The 19,916-nt window shown below is 38.8% G+C and overlaps 1 protein-coding gene across 38 annotated transcripts in view; it reads left to right on the top strand.

Annotated features, from left to right (window-relative positions):
- The window catches only part of plekha5 (pleckstrin homology domain containing, family A member 5), a 90,004-nt gene that overhangs the window by 40,052 nt on the left and 30,036 nt on the right, over positions 1-19,916 (top strand). For 33 of the 38 annotated variants that reach the window (XM_057324778.1, XM_057324784.1, XM_057324777.1 and 30 more), the window contains one exon: positions 17,830-17,913. In XM_057324778.1, coding sequence (XP_057180761.1) covers positions 17,830-17,913 — 84 coding nt within the window. The other 5 variants (XM_057324793.1, XM_057324788.1, XM_057324803.1 and 2 more) reach the window with 4 other exon arrangements.

Below are 19,916 nucleotides of genomic sequence, written 5' to 3'. Positions count from 1 at the left end.
TTTGATGTAACTCTGGTCTCGATGCCGTGTGTTATCTGGAGCTCTGGCAAGACGCCCATCACCAATCTGTCTTCTTAATCTCTCCAGCCTCAGTCGTATCAGCTCAGTCCCCTGATAAACCTTGAGGATTTTCCTTCCCTTTTTCTTCCAAATGACAAAAAAGTGCAAAATATAGTCTGTTGATTTCCAGTGTTTACTAAAATAAAAACCTTTCAAATGAGACGCTTTAATCCTGATGGCCAATGTAGGGTTTTATTTTTTCCCAAATTCCATTAGAATTTTTCTGGATTCTGTGTTTTCAGTTTTTTAGGTACAATAGTTATATTTTTGCCCACATGAAAAATGCTTCAGCACACTATAGCATTTACTCATTAACTTTAGTAAAACACCTAGATTATACAGTGTTTTTGAATTTACCAGAAAAATCCATAAAAAATATGCCAACAACTATGTTAATATAAACCAGCATCTCTCCGGTGCATTTTCAGGTTTTTTCCTTTTGTTTTTTTCCACCTACTTAAATGTAAGATTTTTCTATTTTATTAGTACATTTACTTTAATAAAGGAAATAATATAATATACTATAGTTTATTCATGTGGGTGTGTCATAGTTAATTTAATTTAACTGGGTTGTCGCAAAGACCTTTTTAGTGCATGTTTGACAGGAGCTTCACTCAAATGAAGCGGTGAAATGCTCATGAAGTAAACTCTTAAAGCAGCTCTGGAGAGAAATGCTCATGAAATAAACTTTCAGAGCAGCTCTGGAGATGTGTTCGCATCCCCATATAGTGAGATGCTGTAAACAGAAGTGTCATGTGTGCAGTACAGGAAACCGCTCGAATCATTCATTCAGAGACGCGCAGATGAGGCAGTTTACATATTTAAATCTCATCTGAATCACTACTGATGTTATTTAAAGCACAAATTGAATTTTATTTAATATTTATAAAATTTCTATAAAATTGTATGAAATAATCTGACAATATTTTTGTCTTGCCCTCATGTTTATAGATTGATATACATCTGGATTGGTCGCAGAGGGAGAATTTGAGCTGGAAAACAGTCTGAGCATTGCATGTATTTCCCATAAAACATCTCTATAGTGCCATCAAATGAAGCAATGCAGCATCGTAGTGAGGAAAGTGAATGTGATATGAATTTATGCGAACAGTGTGGATTGATTCATACCAGTCGGTTTCTAGATTAATTTAAAACTGTTTTAAGATTTAAGGAGTAGGTTTAGATTTAGGACTCGAATCGACTTTGCTATAAATCATCTGTGAAAGCTGAAGATGTGGTTTGGAAACATGTCAGAATTTGTGCAATATGTCATCTTAAGGTGGAAGGTATTTGCCTGCGTTTAGCTGAAGGATTTGTTTCATTACAGAATACACCACAGACATGTGTCCAATTAGAAATCTGTTCATTTATTCATCTAATCCCATCAGCATTTCTGTCAGATCCAGAAAATCCACGCGGCCAAACCCCGTGACCAGACGCGGCAGAACTGTGGCCAATCAGTTTATGGTAACACGCTCCGGGCCCTGGAGCGAGAGAGCCGAGTCCTTACCACAGAGACGGGCTCTTACCTGGCAGATGGGTGGTGTACAGAGGCTTGCTGTAGGGTTTCTGGTAATGGACGTGTTTATGACCCTGATGACATGAAGTGAACGAATTGCGTAAGAGCGGTGACAGTCTGTGACAGGCTGACTTGCGTCTGTGCGACAGAATTGTGTAGCGGCGCACACTGGGCTGATTTTTGCAATGCGCAGCACAATGTCACACACACATGGTAGTCAGCACACAATTATGAGCTCTCGCTCGCTCGCTCTGAGTGCCCTCATTCTTTCACAAACCCTTCTGCCATGGCTGCAAGTCATTGGTCATGAGTTATTGGATGGCTAATAGAGAAGGACCCGTCGATATATAGCGTAACGTATCTGATGCCACTGCTCTAGATGGACCGTGTCCTTGATTTCTGTCCTGGTTGTGAGAGTGGAGGTGTTCAACTGTGTGAGACACAGGTCACAGCGTCATATGAGATGAGATTTTCAGTTTAGATTTGATCAAATATCAGCGTTACATTTCTGTGCTGTTTTGCCTGTTGTTTTTGACACAAGTTTTAGTTTGTAGATTTTAACATGGTTTAAAACAACGTGCAAAAAAATCAATAACTCTTTTAGTTGGGATTGTTTTTGGACTGTATCTTGTTAACTATATTGATCCGCTGGTTCTGATTGCAGTTTTTTTAGTAATAGTGGCATCATTTGAAATGTAGATCGATAAATTGCTGGGGGTGTAACCATGTATTGATGTAGTGCATATTTCGATAAAAAATTTTTATATGTATCTGTTTAATTCTATTGGTTGACATGTCAACATGTGACCTGTGTCAACATGCATCATGTTACGCAACGGTAATTTCTGTTTAATTTTGTTCTTTGACTTCTTTCAAAAGTAGTGGCTTAGCTTTCTTATTTCTTTTCTCAATTTTAATTATGTTAAAATTCAGTGACAGATCTTTTAAGTTTTTTTTTATTTACATGCAGAAGATTCAATTAAACCCTTGTGTCAGAGCTTTTGCAAAATAACTAACGTGATTAAAAATCGTTAATGTTTTGAATTTAAATATGTTAATTGAATTCCAGTTCAATGTTTTATATTTTATTTAAAGAGTACATAACTAGGGATTTTTAAGGTCATACTTTGGTTTATGGAGTGTCCAACAACAAGTTTATGTACATAGAAGGTGTAAAAACACTATTATTTCATAATAATAGGCAGTTATTCTTACCTTACTTGACTGACTCTCAAATGATTCGTTCCGCGATTCATCTGTCTAATCCCCTCCTTTCTGCTAGCCTAGTCTGATGTGATTGGTCTGATGGTCTAGTCTGCTGTGATTGGTTTACCGCGAATGAGGCTCACGAGCTACAGTGTTTGGGGGAGAAGAGTGAAGTTTTCGTGGACAGTCCTAGCAAAATGTAGGCGGGGACTATGTGTAGTGACGTAAATCCGCGGCGGTTCGCGAATCGGACTAGGGACCATTTATTTGCGTGATTTGCGAGTCGACTCCCTTTTTGCCAAGCCAATAACTTTGTTATTCATTCACCTTCGGATTTACAACTTGGCAGACTGCTTACTTTCAAACACGGCAACATTACACACTGCATGAAATGGCATTTTCATGATCTCATGTTATGTACTCTTTAAAATATTGTGATACAATCGTTTTGTAATCATGTATCGAATTGTATCATTCTTCCCTTATATATCACCAGTCCTTATTATTCTAGTCCTTCTTATTATCAGTACTATAGTTTGTTTCTTTATTTTCTTGTCCTAGTGTGACAATGCAATTTCCAAACACTTCGTAATACAAAAGCCATGAAGAATACCAAGCGTTCACCAGATATGATTCCTGCTTTATATCGCCACCAAGCCAATATTTTTTTTTTAGATGAGATTTTAACAAGGAAAACTAGCTGTGTAGTTAGTGGCTTTCCATTTCCTGTGCGAGACAATGTTATTGTGATTTCTGTGCGGCTGTAATGGATGTGTCTGAGACCAGAGGGACCTTTTGTGCTCGCCCATTGAAATATGTTATTGCAGTCTGTCGTGTACAGACGTCTAAGAGAAAGTGACATATTTGGACGGCGCTACAGTAAGTCATTATTGAAATATTCGTCCTCTCACGACATGCAAATGAAGTGCATTTGTGAGCGATCGAACGGGCTGTGATTGACACGCTGATCTTGATGAAACATCGCTGGATGTTCATTATAACGTGTGGTCTGATGACAAAGCGTAATGATGGTTACATTACCTACTTTGATTGATCATTAGTTTGTTCTGGGAGCGATTGTGAATTCTGCGAGGCATTGACTGGTGTTCTGTATGCAGGGCTTTGTGTGTAGGTCTCAGTGGATGTCTGCAGTCGAGTCTTTCTGAAGAATTATGAGACCTTTTGCAGCCCCGGACAACATTTTTTTTCATTATTGATCTATTCATCTGGCCTGTTTGTCTGCATATTTCATTAAAGTGAATTTGGGTTCAGATGTACATCTTGATAATAAATTCATAATCTCACTCGACTCTTAATGCTATATTTGAAGAGTTTATTTCCAAAACAGATAACTTCGATAAAAATCATGTTTTTTTATTATTCATTCCAATTAATATCAATCAAACTCCAGTTGGTTTGTTTTGATTTGAGTCATAATAACTCAATATTATGCATATAATAAAAACATAACATAATAAAAACTAATAATTAGTTATTAGTTATTAGAGTTCTCTCTTGTTTTAAATAAACTCTTCATTTACATAAAACACATGACGAATCGCTACTACAGTTTCAGCTTGTGCGGTATATGTAGCAGGTAGCAAATATTTTAAACACATGATACCGTCATGATGTTATTTGTGATTGTAAATTTCATAATGTAATGTTTAATGCACAGAGATGTATTGAGCTGACAATGAAAACATTGATTGTACAATTAGAAGTCAATATTTTCTGCCCATGATATATATATATATATATATATATATATATAGACGCCTTTACTGTTAGTAAACATTGTGACACGTTTTTGTGGGCGGGGCTTAGCTGGAGGCAGAAAGATCCCACTGACCGCATTTCTAATGCTAGGTAGCACGTTTAGTTTGCTTGCTTTTTGACGATGACTAGAAAAAATTGGATTAAGTTTTAACATTTAAGGTCACTCACTGTCTAGGACTGTGATTGTTTTTGAAAAAGTTAACTTTAACGCCATGAACCTGGCTGACCTGTACGCGCTCACTCAATGGATCCAGGGACGAACTGAAAGGATTACCTCCAGTTAAGTGGCCTGACATCCACACCTATTACACCTACCAGACAGAGAAACCAAGCGTGTATAGTAAAGATAACCTGAGAGCGTATAAATCTAAAGATGCCTGCGTGTGCTAACAGTGGCAAACGTTAGCAAATGCATTTACTTGAACACAAACCTGATACATAACATGAGCCTTCTCACTGTTCCCTCTCCCTTTATACTAATACACTTGTGACAACTAAAGAAAAAGAGATGACAAACAGTTTCCTTTATGTTTAGTTTTTGGCCGATAGTTGCTAGGTGTATAACTAACAAAGTTAGCGAGCATACCCTATGAGTTCAAAAGCTAACGCTAACTTGAGTGAAAAATAACATTGTTCCCCAGTTTCTGATTTGGGCATACGTGCGATATTTTTAGACACGCTATAATCTAAATAAATCATAATCCACACCAACAAAAGACAGTCGCTTTTTAATCTTGTGTGTTATGAAGTGAAACGCGAGCATTTTTGATGATCGTTTCGGTTCAGTCTGATAGTTTTATTGTGTTTAACTACAGCTGTCGTCCGTGTTTTTGTTTGTCAGTGGCAGCAGGTATGTGTTAAAATATCAATCGGAGACTATATTCTGTTGATTGTGTCACTAAACAACACAACAAGATGATATTTTAAACTCCTTATGTAGCCGAATCTGTGCTGGTTTGTATTGGCCGCCTCCAGTTTTCCCTTTGCTTTGCCTCCAGCTAGCGCTGTGACGTAAGCGTGATGTCGGCGAGAAAGGGGTCTATATATGATGGTCAGATAATATTGTTCTTAAACATTTATAGAGTGTATATTTGGGAATGCATGTAGAAAATTGGGAATGCATGTAGAAAAAGAAAACCTTATTGATCTTTAATGTAGTTTTATTGTTCGTTCATATTTTTCATATTTCATCCAAATACTGAATAACTAGATCAAGTTTTGTGCGGAAATCAAAATAATAATTTCTAGTCTCTGGGTTTTCCCCCACCAAGCGTCATACGGTCCATGTACAAACGCAGTATGTTATGTGTCAAAGGATTGAGTTTGTCATCTGTGGATTAAGCCCAGACTAAGAAAATCCACATGTTGTGTGTCAAGATCATCCGTGATGCTGGCGAGCACATATGTGATTAAGTCCCTGTCATGGGGATGCCAGAGCCACGCACGGCTTTTAAATTCATGAATGATTGAGAGGATGGAAAGATGCCAGGTTATATTCTTATCAGAGTCTTCTAGAGTCACCTTACGTGATCTCAAAATCTGCTCTTTCTCCAGAGGTGACCACGAGCACGAATTGTGCATTACACAGCCACATATGCATGCGCTCGGGCCATGTCAGCACATGTGCATCATGAATGCAGAGCGTGAATCTTGCGGTCCCGGAACGATGAGAGCTTGTCGTGGGTGTGGAGGAAAGGAGACGCCGCTCTGAGTGTGGCATCCACCCACAGACAGATCTGCAGCTCACCGCGGCAGGGAGAGCGGGCTGGATGACTTCTCTCCACACTGGAAAATCTGCCAATACTCTGTAATAGGAAGAGCACAGGATTGCTGCATAAACAGTGATTTTACACCATTGCAACGAAGCTGGTTGAGAGGAGAAACTATAATGTTCAAAGACGTAAAACAGGATGCTGACATGCCCAAACATGACTGCACATTATTCGAATTTAGTTTGAATGCTCCAATCTTTTATTTAAAGATTTAATGTTGTTTGGAAGTTGTAAACTGCCTGTGGTTTGGCTCATCAATTTTATGACTTAATAGAATATTAAAGGGATAATTCACTGAAAAATTAAAATGTTTACATCGTTTATTCATCCTCACGTCAGTTCAAACCTGCATGACTTTCTTTTGTGTGCAGAACACCAAAGAAAATGTTTTGAAGAATGTTGGTAACCAAACAACATTGAACTCCATTGACTTCCACCATATGGACACAAAACAACAAAGACATTTCTCAAAATATCTTATTTATACATATATATATATATATACATGTACTGAATAAAGACTCGCATACAGGTTTTGAACCACATGAGGATGAACAAATGATGACAGAATTTTTATTTTTGTCTGAACTCTCCCTATAATAAAGCAATACAGCACACATTAGGGTATAAAGTATGCTGGTCCACAGAATCTGCCAAACCACTGTCTCCAGCAGAAACCGGTGGCTCTGCAACTTTTTCCCAACTTGGAAAGCGAACGGACTGCAGATGGGGGAAAATAACAGTTTATAAGATCTCGGTGTATTATTTCATATCCATCGGAGGCCAGCGAGTCTCAGAGTTTCCAACATAAGCAGAAACGATTGTAGGTATGAAATAATGCATGTTAAGCGTTAAAGGCCTCTCGTTTTTGCATAAGCCCATTTTCCAGGAAAGCGTTAAGCTGGCAGAATGAATGGCGAGCGATCCTTCCACCTCAGCACTCTATTGTGATGGTCTGACGGAGGCCGGAGGGGAGCAGTCACGCTCCGCTAACTGGGTTTCATCAGGGCTCTGTTCCTCCTGTTGTTTTAATGCTATCTGCTTTTGAAAATGTTCCAGTGGATGGTCGCGAGGTTACAGCGGGATGAAATATTAATGTGTCATTTTCTGTGCTCCTTTGAGACGACGTGTCTGTTGCTGTTGTTATTGGCCGGTGGCATTTTGAGTGAGAATCGGTTATAAAAGAGACCCGATGAATTATTTAAATCGAACAGAGGGACTTTGCAGGTTTTCTTTACTGTTTTGATATTAACAGCTGGTGTTAAGCGTTTAGATGAAACAACCAAGTTTATTAGGTTATCTGGTCAAAATTAACAATGGTTTTACTACAAATAAACAGAAAACACGGTTACTATAGTTAAAGCATGGTTTCACTACAGTAGCTGTCGTTTAACCATAGTATTTGGTTTGTTGTAAAATGTGAGGTATAACTGGTTATACAAATGATAATCAATCCACCAAAAAAACGTGATTACTGTACTTTTGCTATAATAAAACTGTGACAAGCAGAGCGGGATGAGGGCCGTGAGGGAACGGCGCTTTGCACCGGTCTCGCATCTCTCACGGAGGAGCTCCGGAAGCATAAAAGGAGGAGCGACAACAGTGAAGGACGAGAGAGAACCAGGCCTGGATTTTATGTTGTTTTATTACGTTTGTGTGGCCGGCGGTCGACCGTGAGGAAGCTGTTATTTTATTAAAAGTTTGGTTGAACGTTTGCCGGTTCCCGCCTCCTTCGAACTTTGTTACAAAAACCATGGTAAATTTCATCACATTGAACTTTCTTTGACAAAAAACCTGTTTCCACTCTCGATGAACCCTGGTGCTAATTCCATCTCCATCAAGGGCAGACCTGTCTGTAGCGCTCAAGCTTAATGTACCCGACGTAGCCGATGTGTTTTGTCCTGTGCTTCACCCTCTCTCTGACCTCCTAGGTAACCCTGACAACATGAAGATGCCGGTACGGTGAATAGAGGGTATGCACGTGTCGTCACTTTCCCACGTGAACACGCCGGAACGCGCCTGCTTGAGTGATAAAACACTGGGCAAAATGAATGGTTACTACCGTCGAGTCCAGCTGCTTGTAGTTTCTGCAAATAATTGCGTGTTTTAGTCCCGGTTTTTGTTCCTCCTATTGAATGCAGCCATTTTGCCTTAGTTTTACCACTCAAGGGAGCGTGCCCCGGCATGTTCACGTGGGAATGTGACGTCAATGCATACCCTCAATAACACGCTCTGCCAGGCCCCCCACCTGTTACCTTGGCAACAGGCATCTAACATTCCGCATGAATCTTGCATTCTGCATCCAGCCCAAAACAAACAGCGTGTCGGGGATGCGTGAAGGACGACAGATTTATAAACACGCAGGAAAGAAAGCAAATGATATTTTTAACCTTGGCACACAGCATCATGATTTTTAATATGAACTTGTGCATGAAGATTAGATTGACTTTTTGGTTGTTAGGTGTATATTTCGTTTTGTGCATTGGTCAATATAAAGGTCACAGACGGGATATTTTATTTATTGCAAAACAGATTTCATTCCAGATCTTTGAATGGAGACATAGAGACGTTAGAGTGATGCAGTTATTTTTATAAAAGACTTTTGACTCGTGATAAATTATGAAAGCTTCTGTGGCTCACTTAGTAGGGCATTGGGAAAAGTCATGGGTTCGAAAAGTCTCTTTAGAGAAACACACCTGAAAAACATCGGTCTTGATTTGAAAAAAACTATTACAAGTGCAATGTAAAGCATGCACAAACTGAGCAGCCAAAACAACCCTGGTGCAAAAACAATAGAACCCTGACCAAAAACACAACAGAAAATATCATGGATTTAATGGGTAGATGGGAATTGTATAGTGGTGGTGGATTCGGATTAAGACTACCCCAGGTGGTCCACAGCAAGTTGTATTTTCAGCTCCATTTTCTTTTTACATGTTTGATAAAAAAAGTATTGCAATATGTATTGTATTGTAACATATTGCAATAAATTGTATTGTGACCCATCTATCGTGATATGTATCGTATCGCAAGGCCCTTGCCAATACACAGCCCTAGTCTAAAGTCATGTACAGTCGTGTATTTCTGAAAGAGGAGTGCTTGTGATCACACACACGTGAGATGCAGGCTACAGGCTAGTTTTACTTCCAGTGACTGAACACAGATGTGTGCTGTAGGAAACAAGAGCACGAGGTTGTTGCGGGAGGGCAGCGATTTTCTCTCCTTTATGAACAAATACCCCCCATCCGGCACGTGATTCCCACCGGCTTTAAGTGTCCGCTCATGTGAGTCAGTGCTGCTCTCTCCATCTCTCTGTTTGAGTACAGAATCATGTACTTCAATGCAGGCATGTTACGTTTTTGCCAAGCTCGATAAACATAAACAGCGTGATTTGTTCTGGCAGGCAGGTTTCATTTCATTCTGTAACTTGCATCATTTCCATTCGAAAACTCCTTTTGGATGCTCCGGTTGGCCGTGAAAGTTTCATAATTTGGGGAATGAGCAGTCTATATAGTGATGCTTCCTTTAGCAAACACTGCTGTTTAATACCCAACCTCTGACTCCACGACTGTTTGGACTCAAAAATGAAACAGTCCCTGAACTGCCAAGCTAGCCAAGAAGCTGCCAAGTAGAAAGCTGCACTGTGCATTTCGTTCATGATGTGCTTTAACAGAATTTTTAATGTGAGGTTGTCCATACTCCAGAATGCAGCAGTAAATGAGAACTCGTATACCAGCGGTTCCTATGTCTGGTCCAAACCGTCCAGCAGTCTCTAAATCAATTTTTCCAGCAGAACGTTGGCTTTAATGTAATGGATTTGTTCAGAATTACTTTTTGTGATGTAAAGTTTGGCTTCAAAGGGATGTGCAGTAATGTCCATCACCCTTTACTTTTGGTCTTGACTGTGCTACCAAATACATTCATCCGTGGCCGTGCGTTCGGCTCTATCCGGGTCATGTATTTATAACACTATCAAAAGTCATCAAACATACAATTACTCTTCCGTAGGACCAGGAATTACTATTAACAGTCAAGATAATATTGTTCAAAGTCAATGTAAAATCAACAATGATTTTGTTAAATTTGTTCATGTAAATGTAAAAGTGACTCTACAGGACCCGGTGCCCATATATGCACCTTTCATCTAAATTGAGTCACAAATGGTCTGTAGCTTCATCTGTACGGACAGATCGTTTCAAGTCTCAGCCGGAAGTGTAAAAAAGACCCGTGCCGCCCCGACAGTGGATATGAATACGTGTTTTGATGGGAAACAGATGGTGTGGTGAATGGGGAAGATGGATTGAGACATCATTACCAGTCTATTCCAATCTTCCTGGTCGCCTGCTGTCTTTAGCCCAGTTTCAGAAGCTCGAGTGTGAGTGAAAGCACTCTTCAGATTAATTCAGATTTCATAGACAGCGGCTGTGAATGCCGTTTGACACCAGGAGCGCTCATTAGACTTTCTAGATATCCTTTTTCTGTAGAATGCATGGGTTTTCTATTCTTAGGTCTGCCACAGGAAATAATACAACAAACAGGACAAATTTGGAATTTTATCTTTTTTTTTGTGTTAATGATATTATTTTGTGTAAGGACCGTGTGGCGACTTCTGTCAGCTTTGTTTACTTTTAGCGATTGCATAACCGTCTGAGATAAACACCATCACTTGAAGTCGCTGTAAGTGTGAACCGGATTGAATTGAAGGATGTTGTATTTTTGCTCTGTTATCGTCTAGCTCCGTAACTCAGGATTTCATTATCCAGCTAGATGGCATCTGTTGTAATGGCTCAGAATTCATGCAGTCGACTCATTCTGGGCGCTTTTTGCTTTATTGATGTGCTGAGATGCAGATCATGGCACTTGTAACAGACAGTCTGAATTGTTGTTTTTCTTTTCATGCAGAGATTAAACAATTTTCTTTTGCGTGCGTCCGCGTGCCCTCCCGCAGACACCTTCTGTTCCCACTCACAATAGAAACATATGAGCAATAGAGTGTAATGCTTGAATCAGAGTATTTTAACCACTTTTGAACAAGCGAGGAATCAAGTTTATCTTCTGAGATAAAGTTCATTGTAGTATGAAACTGTTTGTAACTTCTTAAACTTTCTTTCAGTCTAAACGAAATACAATTTATTGTGCTCATTGGGACTGCCCATGTGATTTCTAAAGACAAAAAAAAGCAAAAACATTTTTATCTTCTCTGGCCTGTAGAAACTGGAATCGGTACCTTGGCCTGTGTCTTGCGTCGCCATGACGATGCCTCCTATCTTGGCAGGAGCTGCTCTCTCATTCTATTTGGCTCCAAAGTCATGTTTCTGTTTTTTTAGGCTAAAAAAAAAGAAGGAAACATCAGGCATCCAGCAACACCAACGCAGGGCCGCTTTTGCCAGGCATGAGTTAATGTGTGTGTTTCTGTAAACTCGGGGGAGAAGTTTATAGCACTTCAATGCAAGACTGTTAGCTAACCGGTGATGATGTAATGCGAATGCAGGAGCAGGTGCAATCAAAACATTATCACTGAAATTATATTGCACCATCCGCACATGCATTATGTAGACTGTGTTTTGCTAAAAATAGTTGCTTGGTAAACTGTTGCCACAGTATTACTGCATCTCAGCTTCAAAATACTGTTTTAAATCTATATAAGCCTCTTCAGGATTTAGGTTTTCTTAAACATTTTTGTACCAAAGCATATGTTTTTTTTAAAGGTTCTTTGATTTAAATGCCACCGATGTTGTTCGCCCGAGGTCGTTCCTCTGAGACTTATACTTAAGATTTTATCATCAGTTTGACATTTACAAAGGATTTTCTAACAGTGCAATATTAAAAACACAATACAATGAACACCCCGACTATAGCGTGATTCATTCTGATATGTGTGGGATATTTCACTCTCTATTGAGTCATTCACTAATGATGTGTTGGGCTTTCAGATGAGATCAGATTCATTCATTTAATGTGTCATTTAACATTTATGATTCATCTAGTCCCAACCGGATCATTAAGTTGAAGCCTGGCAGTAGCATCGCAAAATGAAATGAATCATTTGATGGATACGTCTGAAATGATGTTTTCTGATTTACAGTCTGATCTTTGTCCACTGATGTGATTTTAAGATGTTGATGTTGCTGAATTCTGATATAGAGATTGTGTTAAAGAGTTACTAAGTGACATTCATGCAGTGTGTAATGTTGCTGTGTGTGAATGTAAGCAGTCTGCCAAGTTGTATAGCCGAAAGTGAACGAATAACGAAGTTATTAGCTTGGGAAAAAAGGAGTCGACTCTGAATCACGCGAACGAGTCATCTGTCGTTCTAATTTCAGTTGCGGGTCAGATTTGCATCACTCCGTGTAATGCCTGCCTATGTTCCATTTGCGGCACTTCACGTGGTAGACCAATCACAGCAGACTAGACCATCTGACCAATCAGATCAGAGTAGGCTGACAGAAAGGAGGGGATTATTAGACGGATGAATCGCCGAGCGAATCATTTGAGAGTCAGTCAAGAAGTAAGGTAATAATAACTGCTAAAAGTGTTTTTACACCGTGTATTGTTGGACACTCCATAAACCAAAGTAGGACCTAAAAAAATCACAAAATATTTACTCTTTAACATTGTGTTCATTTGTTAAAATGATTCAGTGCTCATTTAGATCTTATCAAGAATTGACATTTTTGTTAAAGACATGTTTAATACAGAACTTTTTTTGGGTTAAAAGTTATGAGCAAAGGTTACGGATGGAAGCTTGAAGATAATCTTATCACACCCCAATATACATGGCACAAAACTTTATTTGGTCCTGATGTAAAGTGATCAAACGTGTAAGGGGGCGAGAGAGAGAGAGAGAGAGAGAGAGGCTGGTGTGAAGAGGGCGTAAGGGCACGCTGACCTTTCAGAAAGGTCACCCACGGGTCCGTAGAGACTGTGTGTGAATGGCACACTCTTCGACCATTTCTGAATACCCATTGAAACACGACAACATTGTTTATTTTTAAAAGAACCTTTTAAGAGAATGTGAAACTCTAAATTCATCATCCGGGTCATCCATTATCGTCGTCTTGTATTCTTCTCCTGAGACTGTATAAATGTTTAATGGTAATAAGAGCTGAATGGATCAACTATTGTGAATCTATTAAATGGTTGTGCAAGCAGTGGGATACTAGTGGCATGTTGAGTGCATTGCATTGTGGGATAGTTCTGTATGCAGCGTGCTCTGCAGGCACACGTTTGCGATATCCTTTTCATGTCTTTTAGAATGATTTCCACTTCATGCAATCTCTCTCTCTCGCTTGCTTTCTCAGCTCGTGGCTTGTTCTTGACAAATAGTGTTTACAACCAATTAGTGTGATTTTGTAATCTGCTTGTTTGCCATTAGTGTTCTGGACTAGAGAAAACACTTGTTGATTTTCTTCAAAAATCATTACTGAATTTCCCTTGACAAATCAATGCTTGGATCTGATGCGTTTATGTATGTAGATGTTGACAACACAACTTCAAGTCAAGTGAATTTTCATTTACATGAAAATATTGTTTTTTCCTATTTAAAGCTGTAGTCTGTTTTCAGTCCGAGTTTTCAACTCATTTTTGGTTTATTGCTATTTTTTTTAGTTTATATATCTTTATCATTTTGTGAAAGGTTTTTTTTTCTAACTCTGTTCTTTAAAGCGTGTGGCAGGAAGAGTAAATTCTCAGAAAGGTTTCTTCCGTGAGCACATTGTTAGATGAATGATCACATACTGTAAGTGTATCTCTGTAGGAGTTCAAAGAAGCACTTGTGATTTTCTTCCCGCAGGCTTTCTGAATGACGCAGCTGAAAATACTCTATAAACTCTGCTTCCCATGTTCTCCTTCATGTATAACCTGTACTCCATTCATGTAGTTTTGCCATTTGGGGCTCTCTTTACAGAACGCTAGAGCAAAACAAGCTCTGATCTTTTTGATCCGCACACCCTCAGTGTTTTTATAGAGATTTTCATTTGAAAACCAGTTGTTTTACTTCATACGAATGACTAAATGTGTTTTTCTCAGAATGAGAGAGCTCAGTGTATTTTGACAGGTGAAACATATATGAACGTCTCTGAAAGGAACCCAAACGGTTTGTCCACAGCTGGACGCTGGTTCTCCGGCACACCTGCTATCCCCGCAGGCCTGGCAGAGGTATAGACCAGACACGGGCCTTCCACGCCTTCCCTTGGGTGTACTGCCGATGTGACAGAAGCAAGTGAAGTGTGACTTTCTCGCTCAAACGCACCTCTGAGTGACAGAGAGAGATGGTGAAGAAGAGAGAGAACTATGTTTATCCAGTGTGCTGTAGGTCATGTATGTATGAGTCCCTGTGGCAGGTATGTGTGACAGACATAATGTTCTATGTTGTGTCACATGTCTTGCTAGCGTGCACAAGTGTTAACTAGGGCTGAAAGTTGTATATTTATCGGATATTCAGTGTTTTTGGACAAATATTGTGAATCTGCTTGTGGCAAGTTTAGCGGAGACTAGGGTTGTCACGGTACCATAAACATGTCTTACGATACTATACCAGCTGATGTATCTCGATACCAAGTAGTATCACGGTGCTGTGCCATATAATTCAAATCTATACAAAAAACACAGATTTAGATGAAACATTTTGTATTTACTATAGTAAACTGTATTATACTTTGCACTAGAATATGTTGTTGTATTAACTGTAGTAATTGGATAAATTGTAGCAAATACATTTACATTTAGTCATTTGTAAATACTACAAATACTGTAGTATACTTAAATATTTACTATGATAAGACTCAAAAACACTAGTATCTATGAGTTTTAGTAGTTTACTGTAGTAAATACTAAAGTACACTATATAATTTTTCACGTAGGAACTAATTCAAATGTTTGACAAATTCCATTGATACAGCAGTCTTTATAAAGGGAAATATTAGGCTTACTTTAAATGCTACTAAAACTAAAACGGCCAGTAGGTGGCGTCAATTTTCCACTGAGTTAGTGAATCATTTAACCAACTCGTTCAAATCGCCAATTTGAATCATTAACTTGTCCGAGACATTCAAAACACACATTCATTTAGGAGATAAACACAGCAAAAAGGCAGATGTAAGTGTTCAAATAAATATTAATGCGCATATGCAACATTACCTAGGGTACTACTGTTTCAAAAATAGAGCGGCATCGCGGGTATTTTGAAGCTTTAGCATCGCGATGCTACCGTGGCACCGGTACACCGTGCAACCCTAGCGGAGACTCAGGTTGTGAGTGAAAGTGTGCAAATGTTAACATTAAAGCAATAAACAAAGAACTTAAGACACAAAAGATCAGTGTCGAAAACTTTAATTTTTTAAACCTTGTCGTAAGATTATAATAATGATTTATAATTTGAGATGACGTTGTGACTTCAACACATTCAAAGAACACTGTTTTATATTTCAAAGAGTCTTGATGATAGACACCCAAGTTACGGATTGCAGCTTTGAATAAAAAGCTGAACAAAAGACAGAATGTCATTTTCATACAGCTTTAAGGTCTTTTAATGTTTTATAAAAGTTAATTTCCCCTAAAGCTTTTGTGACACACATTGAGTGTTTCATTCCACTCTCTTCTTCTCTTTGTTTATTGCTCTTGAATTCTCTTCTTTTAAACTCAGTTGAAAGTGATGTCATTTGTTGAATTGATTGATGTCAAAACTTGAAATGCAGGATCTTCAGGGACTAACTTGCACTCTGCTTTGGTGCCGAGCATATTGGTTAATTTATTGTTGCCAAGGTAACGATCACTGACAAAGGATGCTAATGACATTAAGAGCTGCTTTTCAATCCATCATCCATCCAGACGCCGGTGGGCATGTGTGGGTATGTTGTTGCATCTTATCAAGATTTTTAGTGTCTCAAGGCTCCTCCACAGTAGTAGATTGTTGTGGGTGGTTGCCAGGGTGTGACTGTGTGGTTGCTAGGGTGGTTTGGGTGGCTGCAATGAAAGATGTTGCTAGAAACAGCACTCTTTAAATTGATTCTAATGAGAATACTATGAATATGAATTTCTCTCTATCACCACACACACATCAGATGGCTGATACAAATGATTTTTTATTTATTTATTCGTTTGCAGCTAAGGTGATTGATGGAGTTTGCTCAAAGTGTATTAAATTCTGACGTATTTCATATTTCACACCAATATATATTTTTGGAAGCTTGTTTTTAGAACTATTATTTTTTTCTTGGTGATATTATTTGAATCAGCCCCAAAAATCTAATTTATATTACTGTAATGCTGGCCAAAAATCTTTTATTTAAACAGTAAAATACTGTTGTTTACATCATGACAGTATTGAATGTGAATGTGAATGTGATGCTGAATTTTGGTCCAAACTATCTAAAAATTAGGCTTTCTTTGTGCAAATCTATGCATAATAGTGTTACATTCATTTTTTACAGATCAAACTTAGAGTTATGATTTGTTCTGTTTTTAGTTTAGTCTTTTATTTATTTCCCATAATCCTAATTTATTGCCCAGTCAACATTTGTAATTTTCATTATAGTTTCATATAAAATTCAGTCCTATATTCAATCTCACTGCGATACTAAACTTTAATAACCTTTTGAGTTTCATAGCAATGTGCTCGATGTTTCCACGTGTTATCCAGCGGCTCTGAGAGGTCTGAGACACAGAATCCCGTTGTGTGCACTTATCAGTGCTAAACGGCCATTCTGTCGAGTGAACGGCCTCCTCTGTCTTCACCAGCCTCTGACTGTGTGACTGTGCTGGGAATTGTGTTTTCTGAATCGTCGGGGCATTATGTCAAGAGAGGAAGAGGGTGGGGAAGAGCAGTGGGTGGGCTGGTGGGTGTCTGTACGCTCTTGTGATCGGGGCGTATGCCTGGAGAACGCTGCCTTGACTGCTACATGTTTGGATTAATGATGAAGTAGAGCGACGGGAGAAGAGAGAGAGAGACCCTGAGGGAGAGAGACATGTTGAAGTTCAGCACCACCCCTCGCTCGAGGTGTGTACAGTTGTGTGTGTGTTGAGGGTGAGGTTTGTGTGCTTCTGATGGCGAGTTCTGGTTTTACCTGCTGGTTGTCTAGCTGGAGCGTCTGAAGTCTTCTTGGTTTACTTGATAGTGTGAGTGTGGGGTTTTCTGGTTGTGTGTGTTGTTCTGTTTGGTTTTTGGGTGGATTCTGCTGGAAGATCCAGATGTGTTCTGGTTTCATATGGATTAAAAAGATCCAAGCTGGTTTATGTGATGGATGTGTTCGACTATCATCTGGTGAGACAGGACTAAACCAACAACACACCAGCCGTTTTCTAAAAAAATAAACAACATATACACCATCTTAAGCTTTGACTTTTTTACGCAGGGCTTGATGCAAATCGCACTTTGTCTTTTGCATATTCTGGTTCCAAAATTGCAAATTTTAAACCGCTGTTTGTTGTCGGAAGGTTTGGAGCAATCACCTCTCTAACGTTTTCGACGTTTCTCGTGTGTTTTCTCTTCCACAGTCACAATGAGCGGAAGGTGACCTGCAAACATCCAGTCACAGGCGTTCCGTCGCAAGACAACTGCATCTTTGTCGTCAACGAACAGTGAGTCATTTCTGCATCTCTCTTCAATGGCCCTTCACAGTTTTCTGCTGCGTTCACACAGAAACAGAATGCTTTGTCTGAAAGTCACAAAAGCAAAATCAATATAATGGTTCATGCCAGCTGTAGCGTCGCGCTGGAGCCGGACATCTCTGGATGTTTTTGGAGTGTAATGGATGCTGTTAGGACGTGTAATGACTAGAATGGGGAAATTAAAGAGGACACATTCAGATTCGAGACAATTAAGTCCAGATATGTTATTTCTGGGCCACTCGGATTATCAAGGCATCATTATTCGCCATTAGTTCTGATGGCCACATTTGTGAGGGGAAATATAAAAACACGTCCAAGTCACAGTTCACCCTTAAACTCGAAAGAAATGCTTGTATTGTTTGCTTTAAGTATATGAACCCAACAACTCTAGGACTTTTGAAATGCATTTGCGTTTTTAAATGTTTTAATAACTATTTAGCATATTATTTATTACTCGCGAGTAATTTAAGTAATTTATTTTTAATTACATTAAAAGAAATACAAAATATAGGAGGAGTTCAGGTATATTGGGACCAGAGTTAGTTTAGTTTTCACTTTAAATAATAATAATAAAAAAATATATTTTCATGTTAATTTTAGTTTCTTTTTTGTTATTATGTTGTGCTTCATATGTTTATTTTTGTATGATTTACATGTTTATTGCCATATAAGTAAAAAAGTATATATAATTTTTATATAAAATGATTTACAATTTTTTTTATAATATTTTTATAGGTTTATTTTAGTTCACTATAATACCCTGTATTGGGACTGTTTTTGACAGTAAAAAAGTGTGCGTGCGTGCGTGTTCGCTCGCTCGCGCACTATTGGGAAAAAAATTAACTGTGAATAATAAACACACCCCCACACTTTCACACAAATCTGCCAACAATGACTGGAGACCCAAGAAAACCATTACGCTGTATATCCGGGGTGTTGTTGGATAAAACCAGAGCCGACAGGGAGTTAAGTCTTGAGTCAGTCTGGGAAGTGTCCTCCTCTTCTTCACAGCTCACCTCTGCCTGTCCAACACTGCTGCTCTCCTGATAATTGGCCGGCCGGATGCTTTGAAAGTGCTGAAGAAAGACTGAAAGACGTCTCATCTTTATCTCTCGCTGTTCTCTCCTGTGTCCTCCAGCAAAGTGAAGAACTTTCCCCGTTCTGCTGCGGATGAGCCGCAGAGCTACTGGTTTCATCTTTGTCTTGTTGATAAATCTCAAATCTGTGAGCGGATGAAATGAACTGTTTGTGCAGCAGATATTTGTGTCGGAGGAAAGCACAAGACACCTCATTTTAATCGCAATTGCAGGTTTAATTGTCAGATATTTACTTAGCCATGTGTCGATCCAAACACCAAAAACTTTGGGGGTTTTGTTTGTTGAACACAACAGCAGAAGATTAGCAATGTTTTTACACTGCGCTTTTCCAATGAATGAAAATGAACAGGACGGAGACTGAGCTCCATCAAAAGCACCGTAAACGCAGTCTACATGAATTGTGAATTAAATCACTAGTCTTCTATATCACACAGCAGCTTTCTAAAGGACTGAACAGACTGAAATTTAACCTTTTTTTAATCAAATTTGCTTTTTCTCTCCATCACAGTTCTCAAAACTTAATTGTCTTAATTTGAGATGACAATATCCCGTCATACCAGGTGCCAAAATGTCATTGGTTTATGTCACATATGTGGCTTAGCCAATCACGATGCATGATTTTGAATGTAATACAATTTCAGTCTGATGCTCACACACAGACTAGTATGTGTTTAGAAGTCTTAAAATAGCACAAGTGAACTACTGTTATGGTGCTTTTTTCATTTTTTTGATCTTGTTAAGCATTATCTGTCCTGCTTTACTTTTATTGTATTAAAAAGAGCAGATGAGATTAAATGAAGTGGGAGAAACTGACGAGGTTAGACGTTGTTTAAAGTTCAGCCCTGCTGCTTGTTCAGGACCCGTTTCAATTATCAC

Source organism: Triplophysa rosa, linkage group LG24 (assembly GCF_024868665.1).
Source record: "Triplophysa rosa linkage group LG24, Trosa_1v2, whole genome shotgun sequence".
Taxonomy (NCBI): Eukaryota; Metazoa; Chordata; class Actinopteri; order Cypriniformes; family Nemacheilidae; genus Triplophysa; species Triplophysa rosa.
This window is presented reverse-complemented; position numbering and strand designations above follow the sequence as displayed.